The following is a 16,243-nucleotide window of genomic DNA, read 5'->3' as shown; positions in this document are numbered from 1 at the left end:
TCTTAATCTCTTCAGAAAGAAACTGACTGGGAGATTATGCCACTGGATTTCTTATATAATAAACTCCATGCCCTCCTCTTTAGGAGCGTTATTTGAAGTAGCCTTTCATTTAAGGCTGTTTGCGTAGTGCCTGGTTTTTCCCTCATTCCTTTTCCCCTTAGCTCACAGCTAGTAGATAGCTATTGACAATCCTGTATCCACATTCATCCTGCAGCTTTGCTGAAACTTTAATATATGAAAAGTACCATACAGCTGTCTTTGTGAGGAAGTTGTGAAGTACCTTATTACAGCAGAGTGTATTTCACCTGTAAAGCCTCCTGCAAAGTGGTTCCCACTTAACTGCTCGAGTTCTCTGTGCCTATAGCTCACTCAGTGTGCTGTCTCTAACAAGTAGAGGGAGATGTGATTGCTGTAGGAAGGCAGCAGCCTTTAGGTCCTTTCAAGAGATGTGTTAATGGTAGTGGATTTTTTTTAATTGACATAATCCATAGAGAAGTTAAATTCTTTCAGAACTTGAAGGTCAATACAATGTAAAAGCAGAACTGGAAGTATGGAAGGAAACAAAGGTCTCTATTTCTCAGCAAATTTTAATTGTGCAATAAGTTGCCTTCAAGAATCCTTGAATGGAAATGTCATGGTAGAAGAATGCTGTAAATAATGAGTGGGGGTTTTTCTTTTTTGGATCTAGGTTAGTAGTTCAGTGTGCAGACTTTATTCATAACTTAGGGAATAGTGCAGGATGGATGGATGTTACTTCTGAAGTAAAGGAATAATGCTGGGAAGACTCACCTTTTCAATTTCTGTGGGCAGCATGTGCAGTTGGATTGGTTTAGCATTACTGTAACTTCACAGGATTTCCTGTTTAAGCAGTATTAGATGGCAAACATATCTAAAATCCTCAGTCACAGACACACTTAATTAGTTTGGATCAAAGCAAACTACTTTCTTTATACTTTCCCCCCCCGTGTTCTAAGTACCCCAAAGTGCAGCACTGGGCATGTCAGGTGGCAACTTTACTGTACATGTCCTCACATGATAAGAGCAATCTTGGTTGTCTTGCCCAAAAGTTCATTTGGTAGTATGGCATAAACTTTTCTGTGAAATTAGCCGGGAGCAGAATGTGGAGGCTGCGCCACTTCTTGCTTTTGAGCAACTCCATGCTGGCTGCAGGACAGCAGGTGCCAGACCCCGTGTGAAACCAGGGTGCTGTGAGCAGGAACTTGGTAATCTGGCAGCCAAGGCTGAGTTGATTTGTCAACATTTCAGGAACCAAATTGAGCTGGCAAGGCATTCATAGCAGAAAAATTAATTATGTCATGTAGTCTGTGGCACCTTTTTATTTGACAAAAGGAGCCCAAAGCCAGAATTGCTTTATTGTCAGGTCCTGGGGCAGTGAGTAGATAGGTAAACTGAGCCTTGATCTCCTGTGGTTACCACCTGGAAAACTCCTGTGAATTCTCTTTTACTAGGCCTGTCCTGGTCGCTAGTGTTCAGGCACCAGCAGAGATTCCTTGTGTAGAAAGTCAAAATTGTAACTTGTTCTTGAGCTATTTACTTCTGTTTGAGGAAGTACAAGTTCCACCAGAGCTGAGTTTTGGTAGTTCACAACAGAGCTTTATCCTGGAGTAGGGAGTGAGATCCAAATATCCCCAGACTGTGCACAAATACATAACTCTGTCTTTTCTGGTAGATCCTTCTGGCAAGAACAGAAGTGGAAACAGACTGTAATTTTCAAAAGTCTTCTCACAAGGAATTTTTAATGCAATTTTTTTCGTCTAGATTTGTCTGAGTTTTTCTAATGAAGATGCTCATTGACTAGATCAGTGAACAATTCACTCTCGACATTTGGTCAGATGCTTTGGGAATTTGATATTATTATGTTAGACTTATCGCACTCTAATTTTTTTCCCACTGCTTCCAGGAGGAAGGTTTCCAATCAATAAAATATAAACTACTAAGTTTACAAATCGGGATTCATTCTGTGCTGTGTTACCACATGTTTGTTCCCATAGTTCCAAATGTAGTTAATATGACTATCCAATATATTTATGTAACTGGACTGGAGACCCAAACAGCAAAACAGGAAAGTGTTTTAATAAAAAACTAAGATTTAATAAAAATTCTCCCTTCCTTCCTCTTAGATTTCTAGTCCTGCATGTGCAGCCCACATAAGAGAATAGGAAGGCATTTTTGTGGATAAGATTCGGATTTTCATGGACTCAGAACCATATATGTTTCAGGTCTACTCAATGATTCTGATAACTCTCTAAGTCCTGGTTTGCTTTGTGGTAGTTTTTTCTATTTTTTTCAAATGGCACTTGAAACTTAAATTGGTGTCAGTGGCTGCAGATATTTAAATTTTTTTTCAGATTTTCAGAAAATGAGCATCCATTTTTTCAAGTAAGAAACCTTCTTAATCTGAATCCTTTGTATATGCAATTTTTAATGGAATCTCTTCTCATCAAAATATTCCAAAATAAAAAGGGAAAGAACATTTCTTCTATTCAGAAGAGTAAAGACTGAGTTTTAGAAATCAAAGATAGAAGCTGGCACCAAAATTTCATAATATTTTGGGGTTACTCCTTGAATACATTCATATTCTAATAATACTGCATTTAGGTTTTCTTTCAAATTTTGTGCTTTTTTTTTTCCTTATTGTTGGAGAGAAGCCCCTAAAAGTTAAAAGAGAAGGAGGAGCATGCCAAGTAGTAAAAACCACTCTGAACAGAGCCTCTGTGATATTTTTTTTGTGCCAAAAAGCCCACTACAGCTCTGGAATTTGTGGTGAAATAAGTTTATGCCGCACTATTCTCATGCAGCTACTAAAATTCTTGTTCATTTAAAGAGCTTAGCACCTTCTCCACCTTCCATGAGCTTCCAAGATAGTTTGCCAGACACGTCTGCTCAAGCAGAGGCAAGGATGGACGGAACTGACTGGAGTTCGAAGCCTTCATGAAATAGCTTTTCTGTCATTCTCCCTGTATAAATTGCTTGTCAAACAATTCCAGGTTTGTGGCAACTTGTGCTGTGTTTGTGCAGCTGGATAGATCACCACATGAAAAGACAGGAGGGGGAAGGACCGAGGAGGTTCAAAGTTAACCAAGATCACTTCTTTTGAACATAATATATAAAGTTGGTTTTGATCAGATTTGGTAAATATCTGCCGAGTTTATCAAAAGTTGTCGTAACTTAGTATATTTGAAAAATATGCCTGCGCTTTGATGTTGATGGTGTATTTGCTATGAAAACCTGGGCCTGTATTGCTGCCCTTCCCTGGAAGGTGTCAGCATTAAAGACAGGCTCAGGCTGCTGAAAGGAGCTCTGAGGGTCCCTGGAAATGGGGCTGTGCTCCTGCTTTTGTGCAGTGTGGAGTATGGAATGCAGTGTCAAACTGGATTGTGGACACCTTGCAAAGAGGGGGCAGGTAGAGATCTTGACAGCAGGAATTAAGTCACCTGTTTGATCCTACATATATCAGGGCTGAGCATCTGTGAGGGGGTGTCCCATAAACATCATTAACAGAGTGTTGCTTTCACTGATTTTTATTCAGTCTCCTGTACAGTGTTAGATGAAACAAGATAGAAGTGGAATTATTTGCAACTGGAAACTGGATGTACACAGGGATGTGATGCCACAGCAGCAGTTCCTGTGATGGGATGTTGGTGTCTTAGTTGTATGGCACCCCTGGTGTGAATTCACATTTGGCTTGGCAACTATCTACCAGCTGTACAAGGTGTCTTGACATTGTTTTCTTTGGGAAAAAAAAAAGGATATAGAGATGTGTAAGGTAGAGGAACTTAATTGGCTAAAATACAGAATAAGCTAATGAGTCATGCCAATGATTTAAACAATGTACCAGTACTTCTGGGAAAAGTACAGAAGGCCTTAAATAGTCATTGGAAAAGCTGAGGTTGGAAAATACCCAGTAGTATAAGTCTATTGCTCCTATGAATCTGAAGACATGCCACCTTTCAAACTTGATAGCTCAAGGTGGATGCTGAACTTAGCCTCGATTTAGGAATAAGAATTGCTGATCAAATGCAAGGAAAAAAATATTGTTATTAAAAATATGTCAGGATTTATATTTTAAGTAGACTTTGGTAGAAGGGGATGAACAAAGCTGTTTTGTTCTGATGGGTGTTTCTTGAAATAAAATGTAGGTGGCAATCAGGTAATGCATCCTAAGGGATGGTGACATCATGATTTGCTTTTGGAAATTGTGCAGTGTCAGTGACTTCAGCTTAAAGATTGGAATCTCCACTTTGTTCAAAATGAATAAATGAATCCTCATTAACACAATGCCATCTTAAGAAGAAATCTTAAACCAGGAGAGGTAATTGCTCCCATTAGTTCAGATGTGTTCTCCCCCTGCTCAAGAAAACTTTTCTGCAGGCGCTCACAGTGATGCACACAGACTGCTGCAAAGTGAAGTATTTCTTCAAAGGAGGGTAACACAGAAGTGACCCTCCATTCCCACTGCTGTCCTGGCTGCCTTAGGGAAGACTATGGAGGTTGTGTGGCATGAAGTGGGCTATGAACGGTTTGAGAAGAGTACAAAACTCACTGGGTAGTGGAGTAGTTATGAGAATTATTTACTGGAATGATGGAGTTTCTTTTTTTTTTTTTTTTCCTATTGCAAATGGAATATTTCTATTCTGACACTCATTCCAGGAGAGGCTCATCTTAAGGATTCTTGGTAAAATGGACAGGATTAAATGCTACAGGATTAATAATGGCCGTACTTGACCATGTGTGCTGTAATTCTTTTAATAGCTTCATTCCATTATCAACTATTTATTAAAAAGATTTCACTACAGATATGGGCTTTATGGAGATTACTGTGCACTATACTTAATTACCAGATGTTCAGTATGTTTACAGTATATCTGGTATTCAAGTAAACTTCTCCGTGTGAAAACCAGCTAAAATGAACAATTAAAATACCTCTGTAAAGCTTTGTATTATAATAACTGGAAATGGAAATTCCAGCTGGGCAGTGTTATGAAACTAAAACTACACATTTTCAGTCCTACTCCAGAATAACACTATTAAACTCCAGTAAAAATGTGTTTCCCTGTCTGAGTTTACCTTATGCTTTCAGTCCATCAGATAAAACATCACCCATGTGTTTTTCTTATTCTTTTAGTTAGTTTATTGCTTTCTTTCATCAGAACTATACAAACTCAACTGTATACTCAACTTTGAAACCAAACTTTGGAGTTTTATGGTTAGGAAGTTCTAAAATTAAGACATGCTAAAGTCTGGGACAAGTGCTTAGCATTATCTCATTGCAATCATGTAGCTTTCTTAAAATTCTGTTTTCGAGGCAATTTTTTACTATTTTTTAACTTTGATCTCTTTAAATTTACCCCTTGTAAAAACATAGGACTAGGGAAGTTATCTAAGCCTAAGGCCAGTCTTATATAAGCTCAACTCACCACCTGGAAAGCAGAAACATTTTTTGTGTCTCAAGAAATTGGCTGATCCAGAATCTTTCTGATTGTGAGTCTACTTTAATTCCTATTTTACATTGCTCTGTACTGGGCTGACATTGTTTTTCCACTTAAATATTCCTTCTCCTTCCCTATTATTGATTTTGGGCAATTGTAGTATTTTGGACTCCCTGTTGAGTCTTATTTAATCCTAAGCTAAGTAAGTCAAGCTGTTTTCCAGTCTTTCTATTCCTCTGGTGACATGTTTTCTGGTTTTCATCTTTCTATGACCAGAACAGCACGCAGATATTCTCACGCACAAAGCCTCCTGAGTACCCTTGCAATAAATTTCACAGTTCTTTTTCAGGGAAACATTAATGAATTTCAATACATCTTTCCATAGCTGCATCATATCAGCAATTCATAGTCAACTTGTGGCCAATTAAAGAATCCAGATGACTCTGTCCTCCTCACTTCTACCTTAAGAACCCCTAGTTTGAATCCAAAATACTTGTCCTTACACCCTCTATAGATGCTAGCACTCTGTATTTACTGTATTTTCACTTGCACACAAGCTTTGATTTCTCCCCTCCCAAATGTGCTGCTGTGTCACACTGCTGTGAATGTTAAATTAAGTCTTTCTGCAATTGCCTTTCTGTTACGTTGCACTATTTACCAAAGGCAGCTCTGAAGTTCCAGGGATTTCATGGCAAACACTCTTGTTCTGGGATAGCTGAAATATCCACAGTTCTGGTGCTTTCCCCCTATTTTTATCTGCTGCAGAAAGAGCTAGAATGACCCAATTATTAATATAACCTAATTCTATAATAACAATGCTATGTATCACTGCTGTCACTCAGCTCTGTGTTTCTGTCTCTGTGTGCTCCTGGCAAGGACAGAGAGATCCTGCCTGCTGCTTCAGTGGAACTTTTCAGTCTGATGCTCAATTGGTTTGCTTTTAAACTTCCTTCAAGCCCAACACACCAGCAGTGATTGGTGCTATCTAACACCACTTTAATTTCAGTCAATGTGGGCCTGGATCTGCTCTCAGTGGCACACAGGGAAGTTTTAGTGTTGAGATTAAAGAGAATGGAACCAGGACTCAGGTGAGCACTGACCCATGACTGATACCCCAACACAATCCCTTCAGGCCCAGGTCTGATTAGTCCTTCAAGAGCTGCATAAGAACATGAGGGTGAGATTTCGTCCTCTTCCTGTCAGCTTCTCTTCCACAGACTAGGCCTCTTCCCTTGCCACACTTTATTAAAAGGGATATCACCCTAGACAGAGCATCTAAAGGGATTATCACTTAGTAAATGCAATTACCTATTTCTGAGCATGTTGCCGTTATTTGTAAGTGAAACATGATAGGTTTGATCTCTGTGTTGAGTATCCACTGTGATGGCTACAAATTTCAAAAGTCTCAAATCATCTGATGTAAAAAATTATTTAAAAAATCAAGGTATGGAGGCTCAGCTAAATTCTTAGTAGCTTGTGTTTCAAATGTTTTAGCTTAAGGACTTATATTTGCTTTGCAATGGATGTGGAAGCAGTGAAACCACATTTTGGAGGAATTAATTGTCTGTATCCCAGTAGGATAACTTTTGGTTGTATATGATTTGTACCAGAATAATTGTATCACTAGTGATGCAATAAAGAAATCCAAAAGTACTATGCACTTCAACCAAAGCTGTTTCATTCAGTTCTTGCCACTAAGAAGTGCTTGAGAGTAACTTGGGACTTTGGTCTTTTGAAGCAGCAGAATCCAAAGTTTTCACTACCCTTTTTAATAATGAAAATGGTGTATCTCACACTCACAGAATTGCTCCTCTAAACTCTGGGGCACTGTTTAACCCCTGCTTAAAGTATGGTGCAAGATGTCAGAGACAGGTGACAAATGTCAACATTTGTACTTAGTCTGTCAGTAGCACTCGGGTTCTATCCCCACAGAATAAAAAAAGCAATTTCTATTTCTGAATTATAATATTTTTAGTTATTTTTCATATTAGTATTGGCAATGTCAATAAACACTGCATGGAGAAAATTAATTACATTTTAAACTAATAAATAAAAGCATTCTAATGCTTATGCTTTGGAGAGAGTGAAAAATTCAAGATGAGGCTCAAGAAAACCCAGGGAAAAAAAAAAAAAGAGTTCCACAATGGCTTTTTGTTTGTTTTCTGGAAAACCTCTGTATTCCAAGCTACTTATGAGGATTGCTTAATGTCTAGGATTGGCAAGTGCTGTTTGTGAAAGGATGCAGGTGAGCTGCTTGCTGTTGAGAAATGAGGTAGTGTGCTTCTCTTGACAGGGGGGCCAGGCAGGGTGGTGTGGGTATGAAATTATTGGGATACTGGCAGGAGCAGTAAGTAGAAGTAGTGTTTTGAGAAGTTAGCCAGGACCTTATGAGAAACTTGGAAGCCCTTCTGGAGGGGAGGGATGGAGACTCATGTACATGCTGGAGGAGGTGAAGAGGAGGAAACAAGCTAGAGAACAAAGCACAAAAGGAAAATGGGAAAGGGAGGAAACTGAGGAGAGGAAGTTGTGAAGAGGAGCTGTCAGGAGATGCATGACTGAGGGGAGAAGAGCATAAGAGAAGTGACCTGGGCAGCTGCTGATTGAGACTGACCAGGCAGGGAGAGGGCAAATAGCAATATCCTGCACTTCAGCCTTTCAGGGCCTGAGGGTTGGGAAGTTATATCCACCCAAGTTATGGCAGCCAGCTGTGTGAATTGATGTGTCACAGAAACACCTTGGCGTTCGCCTTGTCAAGTCCCTCTTTGCGGCTCTCTCTCTTGCACACTGTGAAATGTTTTACACAGGGCAGGAGCTTTGCAGACCAAGAATCTCTGTAACTGGTTCAATGCCTGGAAAGAGACTCCTGTGGGAGGCACCATCCTCCTTGCCTCACTGAGAAATAGTGTGAGACTTGCCCACTTCTGTACAGGCTGAAAGTGCTGTGGTGACTCATGTGACACCCAAAGCCAAGCTCCATGTGGCACAAATAACAGCAGAACAGGCCCTGGAGTGTTTTAGGCTTCATGAGCTGTGAGAGCCCTGACAGTTCTATCCAAGGGTAATTCAGCCTTTGGTTTCTTTCCAAACTGTCAAGTCTGCACTTGTATCTGCAACTCTCTGTTTCCAAGGCTTACAGTGGGGTGTTTGGGTTGTATAGCTGCATGGAATAGCAGTTCTTGTGCCTCCATGGTGCCTTGTGGTTAGTTTTTTCCTACCTGTAGCTCATCTTTTGTCTTAGTGTGCTCTGGTTGTCACTCTGAAGATCTGAGACTCCAGCTGTGGTGATGTAGCCTCTAAGAGGAATCATGGAGGTTTTGATTCAGGTTTGGCAGCACATGCTTTAACTAAGCTGGATGTATGGACATGCTTATCTTGTCATGTCTTAGTTCACTCTCCCTAACCCTCACTCAAAACCCCAGTGTATAGGAACAAGGTTGCTCATTTCCATTCTGCTCCATTTTGCAGTATCAGGGCAAACTAACCTGAGTCATACTTGTCTCTTTTGGCCTTTTTCCACCACTGCTGAGTGTGAAGGAGCAGTGAGAGCAGAAGGCAGTTTGCATTGGTGCAGGTGAAAATGCAGAATACCACTTTTTCCTAGATTTTTCCCATTTGCTTTCCACAAAGAAAATATTTTTTTTCGTTGTTATTTCACTCCTTCAGAAAAACAAGCAAACAAGAATAGGGGCTGGATTGTATTTGCTGATGGTTTGTTGGGGTTTTTCTTTGGAACTTCTGTCATCTTCCTGTCTTTCAAAGCACTAGCTCTCCAGAACTGTGTATTTAGGAGTCTTGTACTCAAAGCTGACCTCTGTAGTGCCACCTCTGCTTGCCTGTTAGTCGGGGGACAGAGTTATTTCTGTTCTGTGCTCAATGTTAAGGGGCTCAGCCAGTGTGGAGCTGCCTCTGCCATGGTAGAGAACATGATGTTTTCTTCAGAGTTTCCCATGAAAAGTCTACAGCTGAAGCCCTGCCTTACATTTGCAAAACATTGAAAAAGTGATGTCTAGCTACAATCTGTTTATTTCCTGTCAAGCATCTCACATAGTAACTTAAAAAAAAAAAAAGACGAGCATTTGAGAGTAGAAATGATAGGTATGAAACCCTGAATTCACTGAAACAAATGGTAAAACTGCCTTTGACTCCTGCAGTTGGGCTCTTGCATCAAAAATGTGGTAACAATTAGGAGCAACTATCCTTTGCCACTTTATAATTCTTCTATGCAAGAGGACATCTCAAACTACTGTTTAACAAATTTCTAATTTCTAATAGTCTAATGCTAGTCTCATTTAAAATGTTATTGAGTTATACTGAGCTTTAAAAAGCCTTCAGGTTCCAGTTTTTGTCTTGGATTTAGATACTAGCCAACTCTATTTCTAATTTTCCCTGTAGCCTGGAAATAACAAAGCTTCCAGTTATCTTGATAGGCTTGCATATTGAGCAACTCAGTTATTTACATAAAGACATTTCTCCAAAAGGAAATTCTATAAGCTCTGGAACTACTTTTCCACCCTATTACAATAAATCTTCCAATTATTCAGTAACTTAAAGGTGTTATTCCTATAGGAAAACAAAGTGCCCATGGTCTAATAAAGTGTAGAAAGTAAATCTGATTTATCCAGTGACACAGTTTTAAAAAATATTTTCCATATTGTTTTATAATGCAAGATGAAAGAAAACAGTGCTTGTAGGTGGGTTCTGTAAACAGAATTGTTCATGAACATAATTTAAATGCCTTAAATCCACGTACACATTCAAATCATCAGTCAAGTGTCAAAAGAGCTTAATTGCTTTTTTCACAGCTTTGATCATACTTGTGTTTTATTGGACTGTTCACATTTTATGTTATAATCACTTATTATCTTTCCATACAGTTCTAACAAGCACTGTCTTCATCAAGATTTTTGTTGTTCAACTTCCCTATTTCATTTTTAATCGGCTAAATGAGCATTTCCTTTCTTTAGAAAAACAAATAAATCAAAAGGGTCAATTTGCTTTTGTGTCTTGAAACAAAGCTCTTTTTGTTTGATTTCTGCTTGGTCATTTATTATCCACAGCATGTTTGATATTTGTGATAACGAATTTTACAAGGAATAAATTACATGCTCATCCTGATGAATAAAGTCCCTGTTACTGTGCAGTTAATAATGCTGGTTGCAAACTTTGTTAATGTCTTACAAATATTTTTGGTAATAACACAGCAGGCTTTATTTATATTTCCTAGGAGAAAGCTGTCTTTTAACAAACTCAGCAATTTATGAAGAGGCATGACTGGTGTTATCCAAGGAGATTTTTAATCTTAAACCCTCCTGTTCTCAATTAAAAGGTATGACACAATTCTTTGTCCAGCTTGCCTCCTGTTTATGGCATTTACATGAAATATGGCACATTATTTAAAGCAAACAGTATAACTGTGTGTGCTTCATCAGGTCAGAGCACAATAATGCATGTGCAGTGCTCAAGACTCAATTTGCTCTCTGGATGCATTATAACCTATTTGGCATGATTTTTTTCTAGTGTATATATTAATGGCCAATAATGGCTCTGATCCAGAAAAGCTTTTAAGCATGCACCTAACCTTAAGTAGGTGATGAGATCCCTGAGACTTGCTGTTCTTTGCTGGTTTGTGCTCTAAACAAGCAAACACTCCACTGTTCACTGCCCCAAGCCTTCTCGTTCCATTCTCTTCCTTGTTGCAAGGATCAATTCCAGTAGCACCTTTCTTGTGTCCTGCTGTGTCGCCTTTCATCCCATCCAGGGGAGATTTGAGGGTCTCACAAGGACCAGGGCTTGTGGATGTGAAACAGTCTGAAAATGGCTTTCCTTGACCAGGCAGACCCCAGCAAACACTCACCACCACATCTCCTGTGCTCATCTGCCCTATGATCTTGACACCGAAGCTCCCACTGGCTCCCTGTCTGTCCCAGGCACAGCTCCTCACATTCCTGCTGCTCTCACACACTGAGCAACTCCCCCTCCTCACCTCCCCAGCCTGTCCTTCCCACAGAGCCTGTATCCAGCACTGCCACTCCTGTTTGAGCTGTCCCAATGTATCTCTGTGATCCCAGTGACACTATAGCCCTGCAGTGGCCCACAGTCCTCAATTCCTGTGCTCCATTCCTAGTGCTGCTCATGGCAGTTCCAAGGCAGCAGCCATAGCCGGTCAACAGATACATTAAATACATAGAAATAAATGTATCTATATATAAAAAAAGATCTATAGGGTGATTTACGAGGTGACACAAAGTTCCTGAATATCTGAATATGGCATTGATAGGCTCTAGAGCCCAAACTAGAAATTTAAACTAAATTAGATCACTGAGGAAAATGAATCCAAAATTAATCCAGTCAAGCCACTGCCACAACTGTTTACATTTGCATTGCTCCTTTTATTCTAGATAAAAATTGACCAAAGTTAACCCAAGTGTCCCTAGCAAGTCCTGGTGTCATTTTCTTTTCATATGAATATTCTCCAGTTTCTATCTTTTACATGTACCATTGTAGTCAACTCTGTAAATTTTTCAGGCCAGAAGTTTTGTTCTCAGGATGCTGGACTTGATGATCCTTATGGATCTCTTCCAACTTGAGATTCTGATACACCCCTTTGCATTTTGTTTTAATTGTATAGAGACCTTTTATCTATTCAGTGCTTTACAATTTGAAGAAAAATTGTTATGGGGCTGATAATTGTCAACTTCCTTTTTTACATTTTTCTTCCCTCATTGAGTGGAAAATGGAGCTGTAATACCCATGATCTTTTCACTGTGCAGCAGAGGCAAGACTTGCACCATATGATGGTCATGACCTACTGCCTAGCCCAGCTGTAAGAGACAAGGATCAACGATTAGGTGGTCACTTGATTCTCCCCACGGATTTTCCTCAGTTTGTTCTCTGTTTCCTCAAAGTTCAGAGGTCACACCTATTTAAGGGAAGCTTTTCTCTTATTTGTAATTGCCTCTGTGTTCTTCTCTGTGATTCAAGTGCCAAGTGGACAAAGGCAAGCATGAGCCCATTTTGTTTGGCTACAGAGGGAGCCAAATAAGTTCTTCCATGTGAGAGAAATTATTGAAGGAGAAGACAAATGTGGATGACCAAAGTCAGGGAAGTTCACGTGCAGAATGCTCTTCTCTTTGATGTATCTTTGCACCATCAGACAATTTCACCTTTAAACTACTCAGATGGTCAGTGCAGGAGTTCAGCTGGTTAGAGGCCAGGTTTGTAATGTTAGTGTGATCTCAGGCTCCGAGATGCCCTGTCTGACAATCAAGTTATAAACTAAGCCCATCTTCCATGCTTTTAAATTGAGGCCCATGGTAAATACACTTTCAAAAATGATACTTGAATCTGATCAAATCCTACAGTTGGGTATTTATAGCAGCACTGAAGGCAGTCTCATGACTGTAATAAAACTAAGTGCCCATTTCAGCAACCAGATGTGGGAGATAAACATGCACGTACGGCCTCACACTTAAAAACCTTCCACATGGCAAGTGAGAGCAGCCCATTGTTCACTACGGGTTTGGAGTTTTTTTTTCCCCTCTGGATTCCCAGCAGAAAGGGAAGTTTGCTTTACGGAGTGTTTTTCTTGTACGTTTGCTTTATTTCATAATGGCAGGGTGCCTCAATCACTCCCCAAATATTAGAAATCTACAACTTTGATTCCTTCTACTCCTGGGTCTATAGGAAATAGGAAGGGCATTCCCTCCAAGATCCTCTTTATTAGTATTCTGCCTCAGTCTGGAGGTTGTGCTTACAAAGTACCAGCCTGGTGCATTTGAGGTCTAAAAGTCTGAATTGCTACAAATACAGATTCTATGTTCTTTAGGATAAAAGCTGATTTTATTTATTTTTTTTAAATTTCTCTCTGAAAATACCTACAGCACTGTAGTTTGAGCAGTGGAATAGGGAAGAACAGCTAGAGAGTACTTATTTGAAAGTTGGCATTTCACAAACTGGATCTATACTTTACTTTTGGCCTTTTTTTGCCAGACTGAAATAAACAGCTTGGCTAAAACAAATGTGATGGTTTTGTCTGGTGGGTTTTTCATGATTGAAGTGTATATAGTGGTATTTCAGCAGATTATAGAAATGACGGTATAAGCATGTTACTGAGGCAAACTTTATGCATTAAAACAATATTTTTTATTAAATCCCAATCAGTGTAGTTGAAAAAAAACCCAACCAAAAACATTTTCAGACATACAAGTGCTTTTCCAGATCTGAGGACCTCTAAGAGCCCATGCACCCTAAGCAGAAGAAGACAGGTAATTATCTGCTGTAAGTTATCCTGCAAGGTTGTATAACCTCTCTACAGGTAAGGACATACCCTGAATTTGGAAAAAATTCTGTTCTCTTCTACTGAGGCAGCCACGTGGAGGCAGCAGTGGAAATTGCATCCGTTGGATGAATGCACCAGGCCATAAAAGCAGGTGCTCTGGGCATTATGCCTTTAGCTACATTGTGCCTTCTGGTCCTGGCAGCTCCTCTGAAGCAAAGGCAGTGGCAACAGAATTAGTCAGTGTGCAAGATGATGATGATGATGTCAGTGGAACTAATCTATTTTAGTCTATTTAATTATTGTGTTTAGCAATCATATGGCAAAGTCTCCCAGTATCAAAAACAGATAAAGGCAGACTGACAATTAATCAAAGTCTACCTGCTTTGGAGTATCACTTTTTATCAACTGGAGTATTTATTTTTAGCTTCAGCAATTAAAGACATTTGATACATTGACCATATAAAATATCCATAAGCAGAAGCAAGAAGTCAAAGCCCAGTGTAAATTTGGGATCACAAAAACCTTTGTTCCAAGTAGTGAAAAGACACACCGTAAAAAAACCCCAAATCAACAATTTCTTGAGAATCACTGCAGTACCTAATCCCAGAGAAAAAGAGCTAAACATAGACTTTTAATTTTGCTCTCCCTATCTCTTAGCTGCTGCAGCCCTATTACTTACATTATTGTAAAATTGGGTTATTAAAAATTCAAGCAGAGTTAAAATGACTAGAAGTGATTTATAGTGTCAGTCCAGAAGCTTGTTGGTTGTTTTTTGTTTATCCACCTGTTTTCTGACTCCTTGAATAATTTCTCTTTCTTTAATTAAAAAAAAAAAAAGGCCAGCCTGCTGCTACTGAAACAAATAGGTACTGTAGGGCACTTGAGTCCCAGGCTTTGTTTTGCTGCCTGCATTAGGTGGGTTTAGGGGCCAGATGCACTGAACTTTGCAACAGACAGTGCTGGGACCATCTGTGCAGAGTTGGGGGGTGTCAAAGAAAGGCTGTTTGTGTAAGTCGTGGGAAACATAGTGGCCTGCCTGCCAGTGTGCTCTATGAATTGAACTAATTGAAGATTATGCTCTAGAGCTTGCCGTAGCTCAGTGAGAGGATAATCCTTCATCAGCTGCAGTCGCAGCCAGTAATTGGTGCTTATTACAGGGAGGAGTTCCCCCGCAGTGCTGCAGAAACTGAGAGGCTTTAGTGTTTAATTACTGTCTTTCAATAGAGATGGGAGGAAGGGAAAAAAAAGGCCTGAGTAAGAAAGTCCGGGAATAAGGGGAGGGGCAGCGAGTGTAATGCAATTTCTGATAGTCTAGGCTAGACATTTAACAAGTGAGAGCGCCTTTTGTGTGAGAACACAACATTCTGGCATGGATAATGAACCTCTGTTGTTTGTAATTAACCCCCGCATCACCACAAAGTCTTTGTCTGGAATATTGTCTTAAACGGATTGTTTTCCACACCTCTGGCACAGCTGAAAAGACTTTAAAGGTCTGACTTGCCACATTCATGACAACCTCACTTTTGAAAAGGTGTTTTCCTGGGGTGGATTTGGTTTGGTGGGTCTTATTTATTTATTTATGTATAGTTTATTGCAGACCTGACTGTAGGTGACACTCCCCTTTGTCTCTGGCTCCATATTCGTACTGGAAGGTGATAAAGAAGAACATATGACCATACACATATACAGCTTTGAAAAGGCTGTTGAATGATTCTGAACTTCTAGAAGTGAAAATGTTGATCTAGCTAAAAAGACATGCTGCCAGGGTTTTATTTTTGGGGTTTGGATTTTCATTATATAAAATTCTATCTTAGGTTAAAACTGATGTAATATGATAGACTTGGAGTCTTCATATATGTGCAATTTCTTCCTTTCCAGGCACGGTTTTCTCTTACTCCAATTCATTCTGTATTGGTGTTAAATAGGTGAGTCTTACTGGGAACCTAAGATGAGCCACTCTGGTCCATAATCATCTGCATTATGGTTTGTGTAAGAGTTTCTAAATGTTAATGGTATTGAAAAATAAGGATGCAATTTAAGCAAGGTAATCTAAACCTATTTCCTCAGTTTAAAGGTTGGGGGCCTCATGGGCAGCTCACAGGCTTGTGTGTGGTGATGCCAGTCTTCCAGATGCCGTGAAGAGCCTACACTGGCTCAGACATGGAGGACAGCCTCAACACCATCATGGCCCAGAAATGTAAATCCCCACCAGAGAAAAGTCTGGGGCAGAAAGCAAAGGGGCCCATCCCCTGGACACTGCAGTGTACTGCTCTGTGCTATCATTTATTTATTATGGCATCCTTGGAACAGGGCAACGCTGCTCACTCATTTCAGCCCCAGCATGGGATTTGAATGTTAACTCTATTTTCCCTTTGAGTGTGAAAATTGCACAAGTGGAATTTTGTTTCTTTCACCTAAGTCTTCTAGGAAAAAATACAACAGGCTATCTATTGTTTGATGTTACAGAAGACAAAAAGCATGCCTGCTGCTAGAAAAGTCTTGCAAACCTCATTTT

General features: G+C 39.7%; 1 protein-coding gene across 1 annotated transcript in view; it reads left to right on the top strand.

Moving 5' to 3' along the window:
• LOC144246307 (uncharacterized) overlaps positions 1-16,243 on the top strand; it is a 304,135-nt gene that overhangs the window by 30,515 nt on the left and 257,377 nt on the right. The window contains exon 4 of the mRNA XM_077783250.1: positions 10,675-11,807. Within this exon, the coding sequence (XP_077639376.1) occupies positions 10,675-10,711 (37 nt within the window). The 3' untranslated portion in view covers positions 10,712-11,807. Of the gene's footprint in view, positions 1-10,674 lie in introns of the transcript that reaches the window.

This window comes from Lonchura striata, chromosome 5, assembly GCF_046129695.1.
Source record: "Lonchura striata isolate bLonStr1 chromosome 5, bLonStr1.mat, whole genome shotgun sequence".
NCBI classification, from domain to species: Eukaryota; Metazoa; Chordata; class Aves; order Passeriformes; family Estrildidae; genus Lonchura; species Lonchura striata.
The sequence above is the reverse complement of the archived record's forward strand: the minus strand, read 5'-3'. Positions and strand labels throughout refer to the sequence as shown.